At 37.8% G+C, this 25665-nt stretch overlaps 2 protein-coding genes across 6 annotated transcripts in view; both read left to right on the plus strand.

Moving 5' to 3' along the window:
- C1QTNF7 (C1q and TNF related 7) overlaps nt 1–1452 on the plus strand; it is a 57508-nt gene extending 56056 nt beyond the window's left edge. For both annotated transcript variants that reach the window (XM_027686684.1, XM_027686683.1), the window contains exon 4: nt 439–1452. In XM_027686684.1, coding sequence (XP_027542485.1) covers nt 439–1070 — 632 coding nt within the window. In that variant the 3' untranslated portion in view covers nt 1071–1452. The remainder of the gene's footprint in view (nt 1–438) is intronic.
- Nucleotides 1453–12139: 10687 nt separating this feature from the next.
- Nucleotides 12140–25665, plus strand: part of CC2D2A (coiled-coil and C2 domain containing 2A) — a 54593-nt gene continuing 41067 nt past the window's right edge. For 2 of the 4 annotated variants that reach the window (XM_027686471.1, XM_027686473.1), the window contains exons 1-7: nt 12142–12272; nt 19833–19921; nt 20429–20530; nt 22303–22404; nt 23215–23391; nt 23559–23709; nt 24763–24899. In XM_027686471.1, the coding sequence (XP_027542272.1) occupies nt 12230–12272; nt 19833–19921; nt 20429–20530; nt 22303–22404; nt 23215–23391; nt 23559–23709; nt 24763–24899 (801 nt within the window). In that variant the 5' untranslated portion in view covers nt 12142–12229. Of the gene's footprint in view, nt 12273–19832; nt 19922–20428; nt 20531–22302; nt 22405–23214; nt 23392–23558; nt 23710–24762; nt 24900–25665 lie in introns of all 4 variants that reach the window. The other 2 variants (XM_027686474.1, XM_027686472.1) reach the window with 2 other exon arrangements.

Below are 25665 nucleotides of genomic sequence, written 5' to 3' on the forward strand. Positions count from 1 at the left end.
ATCAACAGTCTCATTTGTGCCCTTAGCCAGGAATAAAAGATTAGCAGGTACTTAGGTACACACTAAAAATGCTCTAACTGTATGAGATATTTAGTGCACAAGCATCACTACATAGGTAGCCACACCACTGTCCTTCCCATCAGCAGTGCCTGTAGTTCAGGCAGCAATAGATTGATTACATAAAATTCTTCAAAGTATAATCAAGATATGAAGAAAAGCAGGAATATAGAAATAAAGGACCTGCAGGCTGTGAGGCCTGGTCATCTCTTCCAACCTTGCATTCTTTTCACAAACTTACTAGAAGATTCTGAAAGTATTTTTGGAGTATATTTGAATTCTGACCCTCTTTTTTTTGTTTGTTCAGACACACAGTAGCCCACACAATCATTTATTGAGGTGATATGTGCAATGATTAACTAACTTAAAATGTTTTTCAAGGTTTAAGAGGAAAGACTGGGCCATTAGGACCAGCTGGAGAGAAAGGAGACCAAGGTCAGTCTGGTAAAAAAGGACCTGGAGGATTGACTGGTGCCAAAGGTGAAGTAGGTCCAGCTGGACCACCTGGACCTAAGGGAGATAAAGGAGACCGAGGAGAGCCTGGTGCACCAGGGGTCTGTAAGTGTGGAAAGATAGTGCTGAAATCTGCCTTTTCTGTTGGCATTACCACGAGCTACCCAGAGGAAAGATTACCAATTGTATTCAATAAAGTCCTCTTCAATGAGGGGGAGCATTACAACCCTTCCACAGGGAAGTTCATTTGTGCCATCCCAGGGATTTATTATTTTTCTTATGATATCACCTTAGCAAACAAGCATCTTGCGATTGGGCTGGTCCACAATGGGAAGTACAGGATAAAGACATTTGATGCGAACACAGGCAACCATGACGTAGCTTCTGGATCCACGGTGATCTACCTTCAGCCAGAAGATGAAGTATGGCTCGAGATTTTCTACACTGATCAAAATGGTCTCTTTTCTGATCCAACATGGGCAGACAGTTTGTTTTCTGGATTTCTCTTATACGTTGACACAGATTACCTTGATGCTTTATCAGATGAAGATGAGCTCTGAAGCAGATGATAACAAATGACATTCAAACTGGACACCCCAGCACTGGATTTTATCCAGCTGTGTGGGAAACACAAAGTTGAAAGAAAAAATAAAAATCTCGTAGTTTATTCTTGCTGTAATAGGAACAAGATCTGAGCTTGTAAGGATGTTTCTAGAACCTAAGCTGGATTTTTAACTGAACAGCAAGGATATCAAAAGGAACTGTAATTAACAGAAGATTGCTTCACTCCAGGACTGACTCTTCCTGAAAGTTCTGTTTATAATACTATTTAAACAAATTTAAGATACTGTACATTCGATTTTATATAAAATATATTGAGTTGCAATGTAGAATGGATATTTTGTATATGATATTAAAATAAAATTGAACAACTGACCACAATATCATCTTTGGTCATTTTAAGACAGGCAACACATTAAAAACAGATTCCTTAAAAGGAGAGGGATAAAATAGGAATTTCTGCTTCAGGATATCTCTCAACAGGTGACAAGGACAGTTCCTTCTGATATTTACAAGAACAAATAACATTCATAACCAGCCAATCTTCCAATAAATATATGAAGATTTGTACTAGCTGAGGACTACCCAATACCAGTCATAAAAGACCAGAACAAAGGTATTAAACATATCAAGAAATTAAAAACTGGGAGATCTGAAAACTTGGAGATAATCAGTCAGGATTCAATGTGAGTATTTTCAGTGTAATTCCAAGTGGGTTTGCTATTCTTTCAATGCCATCCAATACCTTTATGAGAAATATGAAAAAAAGTATAAGCTTTTTGCTGAAGAAAATTGTGGACTCCAAAAAAGGATAGAACAGTAATCAGTAATGTGCATAAATTATATGGAACAAAGGGAGTCACACCATTAAAGCAGCCTTAGTTATATTCCAATGAAATAAATGTAGGTCACACACAAAATGAAAAACTGCACTCAGGAAATAAATAAACTCAGAAAAGGTACATGGGACCTCATGGATCATCAGCTAAATACGAGTAATCAAAGTAGGCTCTTGCTATAGTCCTTTAGATATATGATAAATGGAAGTAAAAGTAGGAGTAAAGAGTAGTTGCTTAGGAAGCTGCTACTTCTGTCAATGTTTCAAAAACTTACTTGAAAATTGGAAAACAAAATTGTTATAATTCTATTCATGCAGATTACATGAGAGATGTAACGAGGTCAATTTACTTTTCTTGTCAATGAGGTTAAGAGGTTATTTGATCACAGTCTGCAGGTATCTGGAGATAAAATTTCTGGTAGTAGCTGGCACTTCCTTCTATCAGATAGGAGTAGAGCAAGATTCATTGGTGAAAAACTGTATCAATCCCCACTGGAAATAAGGAAGCCATTTTACCAGTGGCAGCAATCAATCATTGTAAAAATGTCTAGGAACATCCTGAGTTCTCCAGCATTCAACACCAGTCAAGACTGGAAGTCTTTCACTGGGTGCTCTTACTTTCCAAGAATTTACAATCTTCTTTTATTCATCCCATATTTACAGAAACCTGATGTTTCTAACAGTTATTCAGATAACGTCAAATGCTGGTGATCTGTGTTGCACCGCTCTTAATCCCACTTTAGTTATGACCAAGGCAGAGGGAAATTTCTAGGGTTTTTTCAGTGTACTTAACTGAATTAAGAACATTACAACCAGATAAAATGACACAAAAATACCACTGAGATTGCAGAACAAGCACTACAGTTATGTATGGAACATTAGTCTATGCTCCCTGTATCCAGGCCTTCATTTCCTCCCACATTAACATGCATGGCTTTGTGTACATGACTGCTGCTTTAGGCAGCGAACAAGTGCAAAGTCCTGACCACAAATCAAACTAGCAGTGCTTGTACAACAGTTATTTTATTCGACAGTGAGAGAGGTGTGATAGAAGACAAAAGTGGATTATTTTTCTAACTAGACATCTCATTTATTAGTGCCACACAAAGGCTTCTTTCTGTGAAAAATATGGAAGAGAACACCTAGAGATTCAGTTTATCACCCTGCTGTACAGTCATTTATACATCTGCAAATTAAGCACAATATGAGTGCAAAATGCAGCCCAATCATCATTTACAACAATGATTGATGCTGATGCTTCACGGCCATCAGTGCCTATACAAGGCACAAAGAGGACTGGCATTGCTCAGTGCCTGCCTGCACTGAATTCCACAGGACAGAACAGATGATCATATCGGGCCTGTGACTTCCAGGAAGCATAATTCAGTAGATGCAGGACTGGACATATAATACATTTTATGTAGAGAAAGCAATTTATAGAAGTATATAATTAGATTATTATCTTTAAAAATATGGAAATAAGTTTATTACATTTGAATCGGTAGAAATTTTATGTTACTTTTCATTAGAATTTTTATTAGAATTAAATAATCTTCTATAAAGCCAAGCTTAAGAAAAGAGTATGATTGATTTTCTTCAGACTATGCAGAAACATATTTGGTAGTTACAATACATCTGGAAATTTTCAGACAAAATGAATTTTTCTCAGTTGAACAGAGAAAATATACAGCTTTATAGTGAAGTGTTCATAGTTGCAATCCCAACTAAAAGCGAACTACTTCCATATAATAATCTTGTAAAAATTAATCCAATGTAAAAGAGAGATTTTAACCACACCCATGTTGAAAGTGACATCATGGGAATAAGTAAACCAAGAATTATTGCTTTCCTTTACTTAGAAATTTTTGATTTATGTTTGTACAATGGTAGAAGAGTAATTTTAGCTTCCCTAAGTTTCCCCTAATGGATTCTGTAGTCTTTTGAACACTTTAATATTTTGGCAAGAAGAGCTAAAAATAAGTAATTCTGTTGAATTATTTCTCTAGGTTTTGGCAAAAAGAATCCTTTTACTACATGTATGGACAACATACGTATACAAGTACCATGTGTCCCTGCCCTCATTAAGGATCTCAAGATATTATCCTAAAGCAAATCATTGTTATTGCAAGTATATTACTTGAAAATAGATCACCTTTGATGACATGATAGTTCATTTGGGGTATTTCTCTGTCTAAATTTGAATTTATATGGAAAATATCTTTGGCTGATGTCTTCGTGCTATTCCCACCATTAGGTAGGGAGGTCTGGTTTGGTTTCAAGATGTTGTAGGAAAACAAAGAGCAAAACCTCTTTGGGATTAAATTTGAAAAGAATTAAAGATTTTTTGCACAACATATAGGTCATTCTACAAATGTCATAATACCATATAAAATTAGGCACCCAGACAAAACTAGTCATCTAGACTTTGCCTACAGTCAACAGAGAGAAATTAATGTCAACAGAGAGAAATTAGTGCCACTGGGTGAAACTCCCAGGAAGAAGCATGTCTTTGATGCAGCACCAACTCTTGGGCTTCCTGATCAAGGCTGCAAGAACTCGTACAAACCTCAAACCACTAGGAAACCTTCAAACATATTAAGAAGCTCAGTATTCCTGAGATTCATAAGTAAAAAATACATATATTTACTTGGCATATACGTATGTAAAGACGCATGAGTAAAAATAAAGTTATTTGAAACAAAATAGCTCCCCACAGTCTTTTACTGTTTCAGACTTTCTTTGTGCTTGTTAGACATCAAGGAAGAAGTAAGTAATGTGTTCCATTGCTGAATATTTTAACCTAGATAACTAATAAAACATTTAACTACATCTTCAAATTGATATGAGTATGTTCCTTTGAACAAATACCTTTATTTTCCTCACTGTTGGTATTCATGTCCATATGGTTAGGTAGTTATACATTTTTTTCAGAAGCAATAGGTCCTCAATTTTTTACAATATTAAGACAATATAGAGGAAATAGTTACTAATGGATATCAGTACCGAGAACATTATCTACATTCTTCAAATCTTTTTAAATCTACCTAACACCATTTATGTACTTTTGGGATAGAAAAACTGACAAGAAGCTTATTTCCTACCAAGTATGTTACACTAGTTGTTGCAGTTCATTTAATATCTTCTTTTTATTTACCTTCCACAGGTCACCCACTAAGTTCAGTTTATATTCATTCACCGAAACAATTACCAAATAACTTAGTTTTCCCTGATTGCTTTATTTATTATTTATCCATTGCCAGGTAATTCATAAGCAGAATAACTACAATGATGCTGTACTAGGCAATTTGATCAGCAGGAACTTCAGTTTTATGTGGAAATTTGGCCTGCTTTATACATATCTTTCAGTAGGTGATGAGTCCCATCCAAGAAATAATACATGAAAGTAAACAGGAGAAAAATAGAGCTGAGAAAGTAACATACCACTATCTTTACCAATGAGTAATACATTGTTTTCAAGAAGCAATTTATTCCTTTCAGTATAAACATCTAGACTTTAGCTCAGAGAGCATGTAGAGGTCACATACACTTTCCTGTAACCTTAGGTCAACACTCCCAACTGAGGTTATGTCAGTATTTCTGAATTTCAGAGGCATGATTCTTCCTCACATCCACAGGAAGAAATTTCCAAACAGTGTAATGAAATTCTCAGTCTCTGATACTCGGTTTTGTCCTAGCTGCATACATCAGGTCAACTCATGAAAGTTATTACCTAAGGGAAAAAAATTAATTAATACACATATTTTTAATAGCAAATATACACAAATAAAAAGGTGTCCTGGATTATTTGGCATTTGGCTTACAGCCCTCAGTTCTGAGTATAATTTTGGTATAATTTTGGCAGCTACCTGCTGGAAGAAGATTATTCCTCTAAGCAGACTGTTCCTGCAGCAGCAAGTATTAGTAGAAAATTTCTCTTACCTGACTTTAATCTCTAAAAGCTCAAAGACCATTGTGTAGGTTAAATTAGTTCTTAGCTGTCCTGTCACCAGTGCAAAGTAATAGGTGGGATAAATCTCCATTTGGACGGCCCCATATTAGAGACTTACATTAAGAAAGGAGGAATCAGGAGGTATTGTCTCTTCACATTACCTGTACCTAAGTAACTTACTTAGGTTGGCCTTTAACTCTGAGATGGCAAAAGTTACATAAGATGTCTGCTCTTCAAGAACATTCTGCTAAGTGGAAAAATTGGCATAATTTGATTTGGTGATTTATATGTCTTACAATTAGAGAGAAGATGTAGATTGATGAGAACACAGAGGTACCCTTATAATGACAGAAGTGACCTCTTGTCAGACCTTTCATAAAGTATTGCTCCAGCTCCTCCTGGGACAACTTCAACTGCAGTAACTTGGCTGGTCTCCAGAAAATTTTGCAGTGTACTAAGATGGGCTAGCAATCTTCTCATGGCTCCAAATTCAATACATTAAATACATATAAAATATTGCAGTTTTTAAGGATACCTAATTTTAGGTGTCGAAAGCCTAAAATGAAGCCTGAAGTGATTCTTTAACACCAGAAACAACAAAATAAATTTGTTCCTTTTCAACTTTAAAGCACCTGTCAAAATCCTAAATACAATACAAAACATAAGGCAGTATTTGTAAAATTGTCTCTGTGAAAGAATAGCCTTGTTTATGCCATGTTAACAAAGGGACAAAAAATACTGAATTCTTGAAAAACATAAATGAACCATTGTTTTCAGCAGGCTCTAAAGTTAATTTTTTGCATGAAGCAGATGAGATTTCTAGAAACGAGTGAATTGTATGAAGGAAGTGTACCAGCAGTTGCTTTTCTTTCTCTGCTTTCAACCAAGTGTTATCTCTAGACTCAGAAGAAAGTGGGAAAGGCTTAGAATTTTTGAGTTGTAGAACAACCTCTTTCATCATCTGAAAACTTGCCTACCACTGATGCTGATGTCCCTTCCATGCACCACTTTCTTTCACACACATTCTATCAGATGTTCTGGTTGTGAACACAGACTTCTAAACTGTGTGTGACAAATTGAAGGAAATGTTATTTGTGACTTCTGTCACTTTGGAGTAAAGTGCAATCAGTTTAAAATAATCAAGACTGGCAGAGTTTGTTCTTCCTTGTTTGTAACCTCTCTGAAACTGGGATTGCTGTAGAGTTGCACATAGTATTTGAATTCCTATTCTAAGAGCACAACAACATGTACTATTACTCAGTAAATGCCATACATGGCTTGTAAGAGCTGCAGTTTCCCTTCTGTTTTGTTTTTCCAAAAATTTTGACTTTGATTCTAGGCAGGTAACATGTGTAATTTGAATTCTGTATGTCTCCTGTGAGCAGTCATTGTATTGACATGTTTTTAAGCAGCTTCCCATTTCATTAAGCAAAGGTCTCCCACTGGTCCTTTAGGGTATCACAGTAATTTTCCTTACATAATGCTGTTCATATTTGTCCATCATTTACATTGTTTGTACAACTGTTTCTGAGGCTGGAATAAATTTCTGGGGCACAGACTTATCAGCAAAACAAGATGTTGAACCTAAGTTCTTGCCAAAATTTTGTATGAAGTTTCACCCACTGGATCATTTCCACAGTCCCTCCTATGGTGAGGCTTAGGAGACAACTGAGATTGTGTACTGTTTATATTACCCCAAGAAACCTGTCCTCTGATTACATCTTTCCTATTCTAGAAAGCTCTTGTCATGTTAAGCGTCTTCTAACTATGATAGTTCCTCTTTTAGCATTTAAAAATGCATACTTCCAATCTTTTTAACTACTGTGACTATTTACTTCTTCCCAAGGTCTTCTTCTTAGGATGGTATTCAGAAATAAGAAGCAATTTAGCCCTCTCTTCTCATGTGATTCTAACTATTAAAACCTTGTAGTAACAGACCTTCAGCTGTTATAGGGACTGCTTATACACAGACAATTATAAATAGGTCTAACAGCTCCATTTACTGTCACTGATATTGTTTGTTCTGATCATACTAGAGATACTGATACACGTTAACATAAAAAATTACTCTGTTAGCAATTCAGTGCAGCAGAAAAGACCCCTCTCCAGTTTTGACATGAAAACTATAAATTCCATTGTAGCTATAAAAATTAGGAATTGTATATAAGACAATGCACACTTCTGCAAACTATCTCACAGTGCTGACATTTCTGCCATTCCTAGTCTCTACATAAGCTTGTTGTGAGCATTTAGTAAGCAGTTAACCCATTCCTCCTTTGTGTTTCCCTTTAAGCAGATTCTAGAACAACTACAGCCTTCATATCCTTTTTTTTTAATTTCTGCTACAGAAGTATTAAAGTATACTGATAACTCTATAAAGTTATGATTTGTCCTACTGATAGATTTTTAATTCTGGGGTGGCAAAAAACTCTGTTTGCAAATCACAGATGCTGAGAGAATACCTTCTTTAACTCTGCTATGTGTCACATAATTTCTCCCCCAAATGACATGCTAAGAAGTTTTCTAAGGCTGATTTGTAAAGGTCATCTGTAAAGAATAATGCAGCTTCAGTTAATACTCCAAGTACTTTAATGCACTGAAAAACAGAGAGCATTAGGAAAACAACTGGCTACTAACCATCCACTTCAGGGATTTATCCCTTCAAGTTGTCAGGGATTTTTTCAGAGTGAAACTAATCTAAAAAAAATATTTACTTCCTGGAATGTTGGCATGTAGTCTGAATTAGAGGTTTAACATGTCTCTTTAGTCAACAGAGTGAAGAGGTGTCTTCCATAAATGATTGATATTGAAGAATCAGTCATTGCTCTGGTTCATAGAAATCCCAAGAAGGGGCTGTGTCTCTCCTCTGCTTACTTTACAAGTACACAGAAATTAAGTCAGAAAATTTAGCAAAGTTTGGTAAATAAGGTTAGGATGAGTGACTATTTTATTGTATTTCAGTCTGAAATAACCATCCCTGATCCTGCAAAAATATACTACGGATATTTGTTTTTTAAAGGCACTGCAGTAACTGAAATGGTTGCTGTCTGCAGGAGCTGAATCCTTCCCATATTTTATTTATGACTTTCCCTTTTACTGTAAATGAAATTGTTTACGAAAAGTCAGACGGAAGTGTTTTAGTGGTTTAAGCAGGAGAATCTGACTCTTTCTTTTAAAAAGCACAGCTGAGGCATCGTTGCTAGGGGGAGTGTTGTGCTTGGCTCTTGCCTGTGCTCCCAGAGCTGCTGTATAAGAAAACCCAGGTAGGAAGCCAACGTTTTCCTTTAGTTCTGTTTCAGTTTCACTGCATTTTGTGTGTTTTCATGAATGACACAGATTTAAGAACCCAAAATCCTCAAAATTATTTTCTAGGCGCTTTTGATGTAATCATTTTTTTCAAAGAGCAGTGAGAGAAGCTCCAGTGTGTTTCTGTTATTAGTTTTCATTGCTTGGAAACCAACTCTAAGCTAATGGACAGCTTTATAGTTCTTGCGTCCAGTTGTTTATTACATTATAAAGTATCTGTTATAGTATTTAACTTCAAGAAATGCTACCAAATTGTTAAAGAAAACGGCCATAAGGCACTTCTATATGTTGCCAGTGTTCTCCATTTGCATGTGCCTCTAAGAAATACTGTTCAAATTGATACATAAAGCTTGATATCAAAAAGAGGTTTGTGTGCCAAGCAATAAAAATGCTGCCACTTCTTGCAGTGCTGTACTTCTGTGCCATGAAGAATATACTTGACGAACCTTGCTGGCAGCAAGGAAACGTGGCCATTTTTGGGTGAGAGACACTTACCGAGGAAATTGGTGCTGAGTCAAATGCACAGGAGGTTTGGGAGAGAGTCACATTTGTCTAAGAAAACCACTTGCTTAGGGTGTGTTCTGTGCTAGCTGAGATTTATTTAGAAATCTGAAAATGGTTGGGGCCAGTAGCTGGTAAAGCTAAGCCTCAGGCAGGAGATAACCATGTCATTCCTCCTCTGCTTCTTCTCCTTTTTTGTCAGGTATGTCCTAAGAGATAAAGAGGAACATGAAGATCACTCTGCATATTCTAGGCTGGGCTGGAAGCACTTTTTGAGGCAACTATGCATGATCCTGTACACACCCAGTAAAAAGAAATGATGGAGAAACCAGTGGTGACCTGTGTCATCCTCAGTTAGCCCTCTTGCTACAGGAGGCTTAGCCAGGTACAGACAAAGGTCCCACAAAAGGTTAACTCCCATGAGTTAATTCATGGGGATTTTTAAATCCAGAATAAATTGTGCTGTTGTCAGTTACTTCATCTGTGAGCACTGTAAATCCCTTGCACAGCCCTTGGGTTTTGCACTGGTGCAGCTATGCTGGTGCAACAAGCACAGCCATGGTCATGTTCCTTCCCACTAAAGGTAAAGCAGAACAGGAACTCACAGTAATAGTAGCCATGAATTGAGTTGTACGGAAATTTAAAATTTAAAAATTTCCCCACTGCTTGTAATCAAATACAGCCACTTCCTAGTGCAAATAAAACTGAAGTAATTTGGCCAATAGAAATTATTTCAGCCCAACGCTGAAAGGAGGGGAAAAAAGGGATTGAACGTGTCTCTGTGATCTTATTATTGTGGCTGTCTTTATAGACCATATACGGGTTCTTTATGTAAAAAAAAAATTGCAAGAGTGTTCATACAGCATGCACAGGCCCACATTGTTCATTATTATATTGAATAATTAAACAGATACAGATATTTTTTAATTATTCCATTATGAAAAAATATGGGTTTATTTAAGTACTAAGGCTGTATTTTAAATGGTGTCATTTGATTATTTGGGGTGAAAATGTTAAATGGAATGTCTCTCATGATCATTATGCATATATTGGAGCATATCTCTCATGAGTGATTCCTGTGTTGCTTGTGACAGCCTGGTGTCAGCCACTGCCAAGATGAACCGCAGTGAAGAATCCCAGATGACAATCACTGAGGTTAGTGTCCAGTTAGCTGAGACAGAAGTGGTGTATGAGCATTTTTCACTGAAGAGTAATACGAATCTATTATATATGTAACCGTGAAAAGTGAAATACACAAGCCAAGAGTCTCTTCTAAGCTCTTATCAACCCAGGATCTATCAGTACCATTCTAGTTATTAACTACTAGTTAATGCAGATTTGCACAATTAATTTCTGTGCAAATACACTGCAACCAGATGTACCATATGCTGGAAGCAGGCACCTTTAATGTGTTGGGGTTTTTTTTAAATTCTATTTCATATTGATCCAACATTACTTGATTATCTTCAAATTATTGGTTAAATACATTTAGTCTTGAGTAGGCTGCAGAACCATGAAGCTATCCTGTTTTCTTGTCTGCAGAAAAGTTTTTGAAGTGATCATGTTTAAACAGCAAAATGTTAGAAGGGGAAAAAAAACAAAAACTCCTGTGATATGAGGAGATAAACTGTAAAGATAAACAGGCAAGATGCTTTGGAGGTGTCAGTAGGCTTTAATCTTGATAACAAATAGCAGTGTATGTTAACTTTGGGTAGTGTCAGAACTGTAGCTTGCTAGTGCCATCAGTGGAACATAAGCATATATTCAGCTGATAACCACTGATCTAGTTCACTTTAAAAAAATTATATATATACACATATATACATACATACACACACATATACATATACACACATACATATATACACACAAGTACATATATATATATGTAATATATATGTATGAGCTGGATCAACATTCTGTAGATAGATAGATAGATAGATGTATACACCGGAGATATACAGAGATAGATATATACAAGATAGATAGATATACATATGGGATATATATATACAGGACATATATACACATAGGATGTATATGTACACATATATATTTAATATGTATATGTATATAAAAAATATACGGGGAAAATTGCTACAGTCGGGTGTTTTGGTAGAGCAGAAGTTGTGTCTGTGTGTCTGGGGACAAGGCCTGCCTGCCTCTCTCTCTCTCTCTCTCTCTCCCGTGTCCCTGTCTCCCTCTGGAAGGTATGTCCCATGCCCGCGGTCGGTCCCCGCCCGGCTCTCCCAAGGCTCCCTGTGCGCTCCCTCATCCCTCGGGCACCGCCGGCACCTCCCGCCCCGCTCCGCGCCCCGCGCGGGAACTGCGCACGCGCGCTCGCTCTGCCCCTTCCGCGCCGGGTCCCGCTCCCACCCCGCTCCCGCCCCCGCCGCCTCTCTCGCCCAGCCCGGCTCAGCCCGGCTCGGCCCGGCCCGGCCCGGCCCGGCCCGGCCCGGCCGCCCCCTCCTCATGTGTCTCTCGCATCTCTTCCCGCCCCGCTGTAGCTGCCGGAGCCCGCGGGTCTCGCCGAGCCGCGGACGGAGCGCAGGACCGGAGGCACTATGGCGGCAGCCCGGCCCCGCGACGCCCCCGGGGCGCTGCGCGGTGAGTGACTCCAGCGGCGGGGCGGGACGGGGCGGGGCGCGGGCCCGACGGGCTGCGGCTGCCGGCGGGGCCGGGCCGGAGTGCCGGGGCCGGGGGCAGCTGTACCTGCCCGTATTCCTGGGGTTAAGTGTCTCAGCTCTGAGGTTGCCTGCGGCGCACGAACAGCAAAACCAGCGCGCCGCTGCTCTGGTCCTCCCCGAGCTTCCTCAGGCTCTTCTGGCATTCCAGTACCAGCAGGGATGGAGGAGTGTCTGTCTGTGTCTGCCAGTGCCAAGTCAGCTCGGGCTTTGAGCGAAAGCTGACATGTTCCTATCGTATTTAGACATGCTTCTATCACATTTAAATATGATGAGATTATGAGATGCCCTTACATTTTTCAAATTCAGTATTTACTTACTGGAATGTGCACCAGCCACTCAGCCTCATCTCAGTCTCTGGAAAGGTGATGGAGCAGATGATTCTGGAGGTCGTCACCAAATATGTGAGAGAAATGAAAGTCATCAGGAGTAGTCAGTATGGATTCACCAAGGGGAAATCTTGCTTGACTGATCTGATAGCCTTCTATGATAACATGGCAGGATGGGTCAATGAGGGGAGAGTACTGGGTGTTGTCTGCCCTGACTTTAGCAAGGCTTTTGACACTCCCCCATAACATCCTCATAGGTAAGCTCAGGAAATGTGAGTTAGAGGAATGGACAGTGAGGTGGATCAAGAACTGGTGGAATGGCAGAGCTCAGAGGGTCGTGATCAGCAGAGTAGAATCCAGTTGGAGGGTTGTAGTCAGTGGTGTTGCCCAGGGATCAATACTGGGTCCAGTCTTATTCAATTTGTTTATCAAGGACCTAGAAGAAGGGATAGAATGTACCCTCAGCGACTTTGCTGAGGATACCAAACTGGGGGGGAGTGTCTGATGTACCTGAAGACTGTGCTGCCATTCAGGGGGACCTTGACAAGCTGGAGAGTTCAGTGGGGAGAAGGCTAATGAGGTTCAACAAGGGCACATGTAGGGTCCTGTACCTGGGGAGGAATAACCCCAAGTACTGGTACAGGCTGGGGACTGACCTTCTAGAGAGCAGGTGTGCAGAGAAGGAGCTGGGAGTATTGATGAATGACAAGTTGACCATGAGCCGGCAGTGTGCCCTTGTGGCCGGGAGGGCCAATGGTATCCTAGGGTGCATTGGGAAGAGTGTGGCCAGCAGGTCAAGGGAGGTGATCTTCACTCTCTACTCAGCCCTAGTGAGGCCACATCTGGAGTATTGTGTCCAGTTCTGGGCTCCTCAATACAAGAAAGACAAGGAGCTACTGGAGAGGGTCCAGCGGAGGCCACAAAGATGATGAAGGATCTGGAGCATCTCTCTTATGAGGGGAGATTGTGGGAGCTGGGCCTGTTTAGTCTGGAGAAGAGAAGACTGAGAGAGAATCTCAATGCATATAAATATCTCAGAGGCGGGTGCTAAGAGGATGGTGCCAGGCTCTTTCCAGTGGTGCTCAACAACAAGATGAGGAGCAATGGCCATAAACTAGAACACGAGAAGTTCCATCTCAACATGAGGAAGAGCTTCCTTACATTGAGGGTGGCAGAGCACTGGAACAGGCTCCCCAGGGAGATTGTGGAGTCTCCCTCTCTGGAGACATTTAAACCCCGCCTGGACGAGTTCCTGTGTCACCTGCTCTAGGTGTCCCTGCCTTGGCAGGGGGGTTGGACTGGATGATCTCCAGAGGTCCCTTTCAAGCATAACGATTCTGTGATTCTGTGAACCTTGTATTTTGTGCTTGAAGTGTCATTCATGGATATGAAGATGTATGGATTTATTGATGTGCTATTTTTAGTCACATGTGAAATACTTTACTCATGGAATGGGAGAATGTAGGAGAGTGATGTGGTTGAGAGCTGTTAGAACTGAATGTCTAACTGCGAGTTTGGAAAGAATAGAGGTGATTGGTACTCAAAAACTAATCTTCAATTTCTTCAGCAGAATCTCTGCAATATTCCTGTTAAATAATTTGGACAAGATTAGTGTGGTGAATCTTACTGCGTGGTTTTGTGGTTTACCTAAATAGGATGCATAAAAGAGCTAAATAAGAGCAGAATATTTAAAAAACAGTAAAATAAAAATCCAGTGAATTACGAACATGCTTAGTTTTTCATCGTTAAAAAGTTTTACCAAAATAAAATGTATGTATTGTCCTCAAACACATTTTAGAAAAATATGGTATTTGTTACAGACATCTACAGTTAAGGGATGTTTTCAACTCTTGGAGGTCTGTGTACTTTTCTTTTGAGTGGTTTTTGAGTCTCACTGTGCCAGCTCATGCTAGGAAGTGATATGCTGTTGACAGACAAAGTCCAAACAGATTTCAGAATTATTGCATGGAGAAATCAAGAGACACCCTCTAGTGATGGTTATTTTCTTTTACAGAAGCTCATTTTCCAGGAATAGACAGAACAGCACAACAGTACTCTGAGAAGAAAAGTAGCTGTTAGTTCCCCTATGTGATAAATGTTTTGTTTTCCAAAGTATTTTGCTCTGTTGCTTCTTCTGTTCCTGAAATTCCTGTCATTCTGCAAATTTTATGTGATCGAGTGAAAAGTACTACATGTGGTATTCTGAATGGACTATATAATTGGTGTACTTAATTGCAGTATAATTTCTCCATTTGCTTTCTCTGCTTTCTCTCGTGCCTGGTTTTTACATCCTGTCGAGGTACTTGCAGCAGTTCTGGGTCTACATCGGTGCAGAGCTTTGAAGCCACACAGAGATCCAGTGGGTTTGAGCTGCTCTGAGTGCAGGAGAAGTCAAAGGAGAACACTTACTAGGTGGCATTTTCAAGTTCTTATTTGGGCCTTGTTTCAGTTTGACTATCCAGCACACTTATTAACCTGCCAGAAGTAAAATACGGAGCCATATGGAGCAGGATAATGACCCTTCCAGTGTAAAACATGGTGTGAATTTTTTTGATACAGGCTTGTAATTGTAGTCCTGCAAAGTGATGCTCCTATGGATATTAGTTTTAATTCTTTCACTTCAAAAATATCCTTTGAAGTTAAGCACAAATTAGTTGGCTGTAGAGCCCATTCACATAAGCAGAACGAAAGTGTGTGTCCAGAGAAATAAAATAACAAACACATTTTTTTCATGTGGTCCTTTTTTCAAGGAACTACAGGATCCCACATTAATCAATGCATTGAATTAATTTTACTGCAACTACCAAAGCCTTAAAATGTTTTTCATTATGTATAGGAAAGATAATTACCCTGTTATATCAAGGAACTGATTAATCAATAAGGAATTCTGCATACAGAGCATGAATTCTGATGCTTTAAAAGGTGCTTAAAATAGCAGCAGATGGTTTCTGCCCTAATTTTGCATGTTTATGCTGTTCATTTTAACCTGGCTTGTCTGGAAATGTTTACAGACAATTTTCAAGTATGTTGGAAGATCTAAAGCAGATTCTAATCTGTTGCTTTCTAGTTTTCATTTATTAGAATGAAATTGAAACAAAGCGTTTGCTGCAATTAAATAGAATATGTTTTTGCATGCTAACTGAACAGATTGCAATGGTAGAAAAAATCACAAGAGGGAAATCAAAAGGTAACTTTAGACCAACTTCTGCCTTTAAGTAATTTTATCTAAATCTTGATACTTGGTTTTGGTGGGGGTTTTTTTGGTAGATTGGTTTTCTTTGAGAGTTGGTTTTTGTTGTTGTCATTGTTTGTTTGTTTTTTAACTTAAAAGCCCACACTAGTGAAGATTCCATAACTGCTTAAGGGACTCAGTTCCAGTGCTAGAATACCCCAAAAGTTTAAAAGTTTTTCCAGTCTGTAGTCACCTTTCATATTACAATTAAAATCGATCATTTCCATCTCCAGCAGATAGAGCCTTTTGTGTACCAGAATCGTTTGTGGGCCTGAACTTGTAGAAGTTGTTGAAGTTTTTTCTCAATTCCCAAAACTTTTCAAATGCTATCTTTGAGCAAATGTGACTTCTGAGAGTTCTTGCCTGCATGTTTTATACATAGATAAACATTACTCCACCATTCAAACCATTAATAAATGTTCTAAAGGCATTAGATTGAGGCAGATCCTGAAAATTCCTGCTCAGTAGGGGGTTTGGATTTATTAACTGTTACTTGCTTATCTCTTTACTTGTGATTTGCCAATGACTAGTATGTACCCTCTTCCTCTCATCCACCCTGTCATTTCATCAAAATATTTCCTACTTTCTAGACAGCAGGCTCAAAAGTTGAGATGTATGCTTTTTCTGATATTCACAAGAATGAGTAGAATAGTCGTTGAAGAACATTAAATTGTCTTGATAGGTTTTAATCCTGGCTAATCTAGGCCTTCTGTTGCTTATTATTTTACCGTCTTTTAAGTATTTACAAATAGACTGAGTATTTTTTGTAGGGTTGAATTTAGACTGAATTGTTTATGCTTCTGCATCTTGCTCTTCCTTAAAAAAGAGACTTGCCTGGGACTTTGGGACTTGTCTGTTCTCCATCATTTCTTGGAATCACTGACAGTTCTGGCTTTGCTGCAGCCAGTTCATTATTGGATACTCTACTTTGATGTTTTTTAATTAGCTCAATCTGATAAATATTTATCTACATCTTGTCCTCTGTTTTGTCAGTAATTCTTACTCAGTTCTTACTCATTCTGCATTCCTTGCTAGAAAAGACAAAATGCAAATAGGTTTTTCTGTGCGTTGTCTCTTAGTGTCTCTATTGAGTACTTGCTTATTTCTGTCTCTACTATTCCTCTTGGAAAGGAGGTGGTTATGGGATCCTTGCTTTTCCATGTCTCGTGCTAGTGAGCTTTGGGCCTTGTTCATTCTTTTGAAAGTTTCCAAATAAAATGAATGTTTCTTTTTTACAAATACAGGCAGTAAATTGAGTAATTTGGAAAGATAAGGATTCTCCAAAATCTTTTGATGTTTCTGAGTAGGATCAGAAGTAGTGGGGTTTATCTTAATGTGTTTTTTTCTAAATGACAGCAGACTAAGGTTATCCTGGAAATTAGATTGCACTTTGACTTTGGCATAGTAGGTAGCCTTTAAATGTTTAAGTTGTGTATTCAACATACAGTATTTTCTGCTGCCAGTAAAGTTCTTGGAGTAATATTGAATCAGCCATAATGTGATATATGTTGTGTGACATTACCACTCCTAAACCCTTACCCTTTGCTGTTCTATCTCCCTTTCGTGAATTTAATGCCTTTTATAAACCTGAAATCGCCCTTTACTTAAGACCTTGGCAAACAATGTTCTTTCATAAGGGCAAAGAACAATCAGTATTTGGCTCAAAGAACGGACAGGTAATGTAATTTTGTACTTGGTGATAACTAGAAAAACTTATTTAACTAGAATGTTATGTGTTCCCAGATTAAAAATTAAAGAAAAAAAAAAGCCTCCACAAAGCACGTGTGCAAAAATAGCTGCAGTTTCCTCCTGATAGTCATCTTAGAGTTGTTCCAGTTAAAGGGCCAGTGTGTTCTATGGGGACTAATGGATTTCCTCCTGGAAATAAAAACCAGTTACAAAAGTTAAAGAGAAAAAAAAAAAAAGACAATTCCATGTATAAGGAGGGAACTTTATAACTCTTTAAAAAGTTAATATTACATGTATCAATTGAAGTTAAAGTTTCAGAAAGCTCCTGAGAATGTCCAGGTGAACTCCAGGGCTCCAGTACGACTCAAGAGGTTGGTGCAGATGGGGAGAAAATTATGTAGCTAGGATTAGTTTGAAAAATGGAGAAATTATTTAGATCTTTCAAAAAGAAAAGTACTTAAGTGGTGACTTTCCAAGCTATTAAGTATATAAAACTATTTTTTCAACTAAAAATATTTTGGAAGTTTTTATAAAGAGGATAGCCATGAGTCTTGTACAGTTGTAGTGCAATCCCAGAGAAGGAGATGGGCACCTTCTCAAAATACTATGCAGAAGTCAACATACTTGTGTTTAATACATAAAACTGGAGGAAGTATTGCCATTTGCTTACACATAGAATCTCATTTACATTGTAAATTTAAAATGTTTTTCATTTGTGTTTGTGTGAGAGGATGAGTTGTAGGTGTCCACTTCTTTGTGTATCTGACCACAAGAATGAAGCTTCTCTGTAAACAAGTGGATAATTATTCATTCTTTTTATTTAGGTATCAGGGAATGTAGTAGGGTACAGGATCACCTTACTAATATTTACTGAATCTGTGTGAAGAAATCTTAATCTAGGAGGATTTGATACATGGAAGATAAGGGGAAGGAATGCCATCAGTCCTTCAAAGGAAAAGGAGGCCCTGATAAGTTTGGTTATCAAAAATGTGTTCACATTTAGTTTTAATGATGGAGGAAAAGCCTGGGCTTTTTTGGGAGCAGCAATTCAAAGACTGCAACAAGCAGTAATTCTCCTTTTCCATAACCACAATTGCCTAAGTCAGTGTCCAAACTGGGTATTTACTGCCTACCAAAAAATCTCATATGGCACTGATTTAAAACTCAGAATTTTATGTTTCGCAAGATCAGCAGAGAGTACTTGATCCTAAAGGATGTAGAGTTTTGATGAATTCTTTGGGTTGGAGGGTGGTATGTGCAATTTTTTTGTTTGTTTGTTTGAAAACAACCCCAGGGGTACAGTTCTAGTGATGGCCTCTAGCTGGACACTACACAACCCTTTGAGCTTCACAGTTCAGCCAGTTTTCAGTCCACCTACATATATGGTCCATATTTCATTACTTTCTCTATAAGAATGTTGCAGGAACCAATGATAAAAAACATCCACTGCCTTCTCTTCATCCACTAATCCAGTTATCTTGTCATAGAAAATTGTCTCATTGGTCAGGTAGAGGTTTATCCTCTTTGTAAATCCATGCTGATGACTCAGAGTTTTTGTCTTAACATATTTGGCAATGGTTTCTAGGATTATTTGCTCCATCACCTTTTTGGGCATCAAGGTGAGGCTGATCAGCCTGTAGTTCCCCAGATTTCCCTCCTTGAAGACAGAAGTGATCCTCAGAAACTGCCCTTGATCATCACCATGATCTTTTAAAGATAATTGAGGGCAACCTTCAGGTGACATTGACCAGCTCCCTCCGCACTTATGGGAGCATCTCATTAGGACCCTTGGGCTTGAATCTGCCCAGGTTGTTTAAATATGTTTAAATATGGCCTTACTAGCTTGTCTGTGAAATGGGAAGTTACCTGATGATGCTGTCTTGGGTTTTATAGCACATCACCATTCAAAATTAGATGAGACAGCTCTGACTAACAGCGTATAAAATGCCAGGAAATTGTTTTATGCGTTTTTAATAGAAAAGAAGTGTGTCTATGCATTACTTAAGGTGGTTTATAGTATATAATGAAAGGTAGATCCATCACAGTTAAAGGCATTTAAGTGATAGTCTGTAAGGACTGAATTCCAAAAAATGTTTCATTCATTCACGTTTTCTCATACAGGTTCTTTCTGTTGGAACATGGGATTATGTATGGTATAGATGGTTTTATTTAACATACATTTCTTTCAGGAAATACTTAATTTAAACATGTTGCCATGTCTTCTCTGTTTCAGAGTTGCCACCTGTGCCTTCTACATCAAGGACAGACAATGCAGAGCTTTCTGTTAGACAGCGAATGAGAGAGAAACTAAAAGCAGCAAAGGTGAGAATCTTTCAGAAGTCCTATTTGGTTGACCTCAGTCTTATAAGTACCACCCACTTCATTTACCTTGCTTTGTGCTATGTGAATCTGAGTTCGGATATCTGCTTTTTGATTTCTAATGCCAAAATAATACTAAGTTCATCAGTACAGCAATTTTCTGTATTGCTGTATTTTTTTTCTAGAGTTTATCTTTAATTTGCTTGTAATAACTTACAAGGTATTGTTTTATAATTCAAATGATACAATCATTAGAAGATCCATCTGTGTTTTTTGTCAAAAAATTTCTGACACTATTTTTAAATCAGTGTATTTCTTTGTAAGTTTACTATGCAGTTTAATAAGGAGTATTAATATCTAGGTCTGTAAAATCACTTAAGCTGATTATATATAAAAGATTCTATCCCTAACACAAACATGAATAAGTTGTTGAGTTCCTGGGAATTATTGTAGCTTTGATCTTATTCTATTTCTGTTATAGCTAAGCATTTTTTTCATTTTTTTGCTTAGTCAAAAGCTGAAATTACTTTATCCCAAGAATACCCCAGTCCACAACCAAGGCGTTTAAAAGGCATCAGAGGAAGAAACCCAGAAGTCAGACTGGATAAAGTGGTAAGAAAGTGCATTGTGTCTTGCTGTGTGAAACATGAAATAAATCAAAGACTACAGTCTTGAAGATCAATTTCATTGATCAAAATTATACTACTGTTTGAATTAGTAGACAGGAAGGAACCTTTCAGATTATTGCTTTCAATGTACATATTTAACAGTAATAATTTGCTTTCATTGTAGTTGACATGTGAAACTTCTGTCATTTAAAGGTTCATAACTTCTGCTGCTTTAGATGCCTTGAAGTATTTAAAATTTACTGTAACAGAAAAGACCACTGTATTACATACATACATTTACATACAAATTTATATCAATTTGCACAGTGTAATTGCTAAATGCTGGATATTAGCTTTATATCATTGTGCTGTATTGTATTTCCTTGTTACTATTTTACATTAGAAAATGATTTTTGTATTAAAAAAATAACAAAGGCTCTGTCTGCGCAGAATTTGAACTCATATTCTTCAAAATTCGCAAAGAGATTGCTTGCCTGTAGAAAATGTATTCCAAAGAATGTGTATGCCCAGGAAATAACAGCATGTAACAGTAAAGCTTTTATCTGGAATTCCAAACAATATGAACTAGCCTGGCTAAATTACTTGTCTTGGGGAGAATTACCTTTTCATGTAGGTTGAGGGTAGGTTTCTGGCAGTTATCTTATAGTAAGTAATTGTTACAGCTTTCAGTTATGTAGTACTGTTTTAATATGTTTGTATTAGGAAAATGCAGAAGTGATACCCTTATTAGAGTTGGTTATTAATTTTATATAAAGAATATTTGAAACCTTCCATGTGTTGGTTTTGTTTCCTGTACTTATTTACTTACGATTGAGATATTGTTTTGTTGTTAAACAAGTGGCCATCAGATTGACAGAGTTGGAGATTTTCTTTTTGCTATTGTTATTTTGAAGTTAAGGTGAAATAGTTGTAAGCTTGAGAAGCGTCTTCCTTTAATCTAGCAATTCAGGCCACAGATAGAATGGTAGATGTGTTTACGTTGGCTGAGCTTGGTGAAAATCACTTTGAAGCACTTAAATGAACTTGCTGAAGCAACCTCAGAACCGGTGACGTTTACAGTGATCTGTGTATAGGGACAGATATGACTTCAGAAAACTGGGAATGGATAACCATGCTACTGCCTTTCTTGAAAAGGCAGGGGGATGTCCCCCATGCAGTTTGAGAGTAGCCTAGCAATAGTTGTTTGAGAGAGAATAAAACAAATAATCAAGTCTTTATTTCAGCACCCAAGCAATGGATGTCACCTTTTCTGAATAATACCAAAAAGGGTTCTCCTGGCTGCAGCAGAGTTTCTCTGAGAAGCTCCTTGATTCAATTCCCTGGGCAGCAGTGCCTGCCAGCAGCATCCCTGCCACTGCTACTGCCTCAGGCTGTCTGCCAGCCCCTCATTTGCAGAGGGAAAGATTTGCCATTGTTGCCCCATTTCTCCCCCTTTGGAGATCAGCACGTGGCTGCTTGTGTTCAGGAGTGCAGAAACAATGATCCCATCAGCAGTGAAGACAGTAAGTTGTTATTTAGGCAATGAACCATTTCTTGATACTCTACAGTCTGTTTCTTCACCCAAAGGAATTAAGTAATAGTTGGACGTACCCTTTTAAAATAAATATAAAATCAGTTTGTTACCACAGTGACTGTGTTTCTCTTTTGTTATTTTTTTTCTGTAAAAATGCAATATGTAATAACTGTATTCAATTGTTTGTATTTTTTATGGTTCAGTAAATATATACTAAAACTTATGTATATATTTTTATGCAGTCTGATAATGATAAATTTAGGGAGATGCAAGAGGATGAAACCCACTTACCACCAAAAGTAAAATTTCGTGATTCTGTAAAAAAGCTTAAGCAAAAGTCAACAGTAAGTACCAATTCCTTCATTGCAATAACCCATATTAATTTCATTTAAACACTGTATGGCTTCATGGTTCTGTTTCAAGAAGCAGACAGAATTCAGTCTTATGCATTGGAGAGAATTTTATTTAATTTAAAATTTCACAAACAGTGTATGCCAACAATTGAAGTATATAAAGGGAACCTTCATCAAATGTAAGAATGGCTTTAGGTCATTTGATTAAAAAAAAAGTTCAATTAAATCCATCTGGACACAAATACTGGAGTTTGGAGGAAAAATGTTTCTTCTGTTTAAATCCTTTTTATTGAATGCCGCCAGTTGGCAGTTAAAGCATTTTGCAGATTAGTATGTTGGTATTTATTAGCAACAAAACGCTGTTAATTCTTTTGTTAGAGGATTCATCCTAAAGCTAAAGGGTCCTGGGTCCTTCAGAGGCAAAAAGCCATTAGAAGTTTCTCTTCATATCATTCACCTGGATATCTGCCTTATGGCCAGAATTTAAACTTTGGCATTTCCGATTCACAAATTGTTTATGTTTAAAACGATAAACATGTTAAAATTAAACCTTTTTAATAAAACATTGCAAGAAACATTCAGTGAAATTATAGTACAGCAATAGAGAAAGTATCACGTTTGATTTACAAATTTCAGTTAGCTGCAGCATTTGGGTGAATTCTCTTTGATATAAAATAATTACTATCCTGTGACAAGTTTTTATACATGCTGCTGTTTTGTATTCTTAATGGAAAAAATTATTCACTTGCCCTAATTTTCTTATAAATGCTGTATTAAAATATCTTTGTTTTCTTTTCTTAGTTCCAGAATGATTTTCCTTCTGAGGAGGAAGCATATAATTTCTTTACCTTCAATTTTGATGCTGGACGAGAGAATATGAAATCTGGAGCCAGGAAAAGGAATGGATTAAGTGAAGAAGATGAGGCAGAAGGGGAATGTGTAGAAATCCATGAAGATGAACAAGAGGAGGATGAAACGGTCTGAACTATAGGAAAAAATGTTCATATTTTTATTCAGACTTCTTGAATTAATAGTCTAATACAAAATGACAGCTTTTGTTTCCTTAAAAATTCTGAAAGTATACTGTCTCAAGAAACTTTCTTAAGAAACAGATGAACTAACAGAGATGTTTGCACAACCTATAGGATGAAGACGTACGCCTCATTAAAGATGATGATTTATTCATGGGGCGGACAGATGAAGATTTTGTAGTAATGAAACCTGCTGAATGTGAAAACTACTCTGAACAACTGAAAAGGGAAAAAGAATTTCTCTTCATTCCCAGCATGCTAACAGGTATGAAGATTGTGCTTATCCATTTTGTTCCTGGATTTTGCATAGCATGGCATTCTTTAATCTGCTGAATAACTCTTGTATCAACTGTGTCTGGCAGTAGAGATACTTAATTGTGACTCTGTGACACTGATCACCCAGTCAAGTCTGAAAAGGTCTGACAGAAGGATTAACTAGAAGCATGCACACCTCAGTGGGTCATCAGCTGGTACACTCACAAGTGTACTCAGGGCACATCAGTTGCTCTGGGGTAATTATCTTAGTGCTGCCTATAAGGAAATGCAAGATCCTGGCTCTTCTTCCACTGGGGTTTAGCTGTTACGTTGTTGAACATATGCAGCAGGTTACTGGGTACACACATTTAGGAACTAAGGTGGCTCATGCAATGTGCATTATAACTTACACTGTTTATTCGCTTGGCTACATCTGCAATTTTTTCTGTGTGGCAAGTTTGTCAGGAGTCATGTAAGTAACATAAGGATTTTTGTGATTCAAAGGGCCCTTTTCACAAAATGCGATTTTATGAATTGGAAGCAGTCAACACTGATCATGTCTATGACCTTTTTGCCTTATTCCCGTAGACCTGCAAAGCCCTAAAAATTGCTTTATAATATCACTTGCTATTTAATATTTGAACTGGAAGAAACAGAAACAAGTCTCTCGGTGGTCTGTACCAGAACAGTGTTGGTACAGCTTGCAGTGCAGTGTCAAAATATTTGGCATTGGGTGCCTCTGTCTTTTTGTGTCTTGTAACTTACTTCTGACTGCTTCCAGTGTGATCCACTGTATTCTGAGTTAGGGAATAATTTATTGTAATCCTCAGTATAATCCCTCCCTGTTTCAAGATTATTTCACTGTGTGTATGGGCTCAGTATTTTTGAAGAAAAGGACATGTTTTGGTTATATTTTATTTCCTGTGTAGGAAAATATTTCTGACAGCATGCTTAACATGCAGTGCCATTCATTTTAAGAACTGCATAGGCTCCTAGAGAATTAACAAACTAGAATTACAGTTATAAGATATTTTGCATGTTTTTCTCTTTAATTTCTTATTAGTGCCTGCTTCTGAGAAGATTCCTGAAAATATGCAGCCTAGGTACCTTGAGGATGAAGGTCTTTATACAGGAGAAAGGCCCTTTGTATCACAGTCTAATCAAAATATTTTAGAAAACAGAATACTCAGACAGGAGCAAGTAAGTCACTGCTACTTTCTTAGTTGTCTTTTTTTATTTATTTTGTTATAGTTAAATAAGTGGATGGTAACACTAATATGGGGCTTTCATCTTTAAAATGTCTAACAGCATCAGATATCGGGAAATACAGATTTTGGTAGGAGTGTGTTCTTAGTGCAACCCAATTGTCAGATCACAAGACTGGATCTTACTGGTGTCTTTTCCTGGTTCTGCTTGTTGCCTGCTGGGGAACAGATCACTGATCAGACTGTAAGGATAATCAAATATTGGTATAAATTATCTGGAAAGGTTGTAGAATCCTTTCAGATTTTTAAGAATGTCTTGCAGAAACACTTGGGAAAGCGGCTTGCATATATTTTGTCCTGCTATATTCTCCTATACACAATAAGGTGTCTATAGTTTAGTACAGATTTAAGCTCCTATGCAGCAGCTGCCCTTTATATTTTTTTATGATTCTGTGTATTTTTTGTGGTCTAGCAGAGGTAATTTTCTGAATCAGACTGGGAGTATTTGGATCTAAAATTTTCAACTGGGCACCTTCAACCCAGTTAGTCTTCTGTTTTGTGTCATGGGTTCAACATCAGCATTTGGTTCTATGGTCAGCTTAAACCAGGTGTGGAAATAAGAGAGCAGAGCACCATCTTTGGGCAGCTGCACTGGTTTAAGCTGTATTTGAATCCAGGTAATGAGAACAGAGGGATGAATTAGGACAATGTTCAACACGTGAAGCCATGAATACAACTGGTGTGTAGGATACGTACCTCAT

The sequence above is a fragment of the Neopelma chrysocephalum genome, unplaced genomic scaffold (assembly GCF_003984885.1).
Source record: "Neopelma chrysocephalum unplaced genomic scaffold, ASM398488v2 Primary Assembly neopelma1_71, whole genome shotgun sequence".
Taxonomy (NCBI): domain Eukaryota; kingdom Metazoa; phylum Chordata; class Aves; order Passeriformes; family Pipridae; genus Neopelma; species Neopelma chrysocephalum.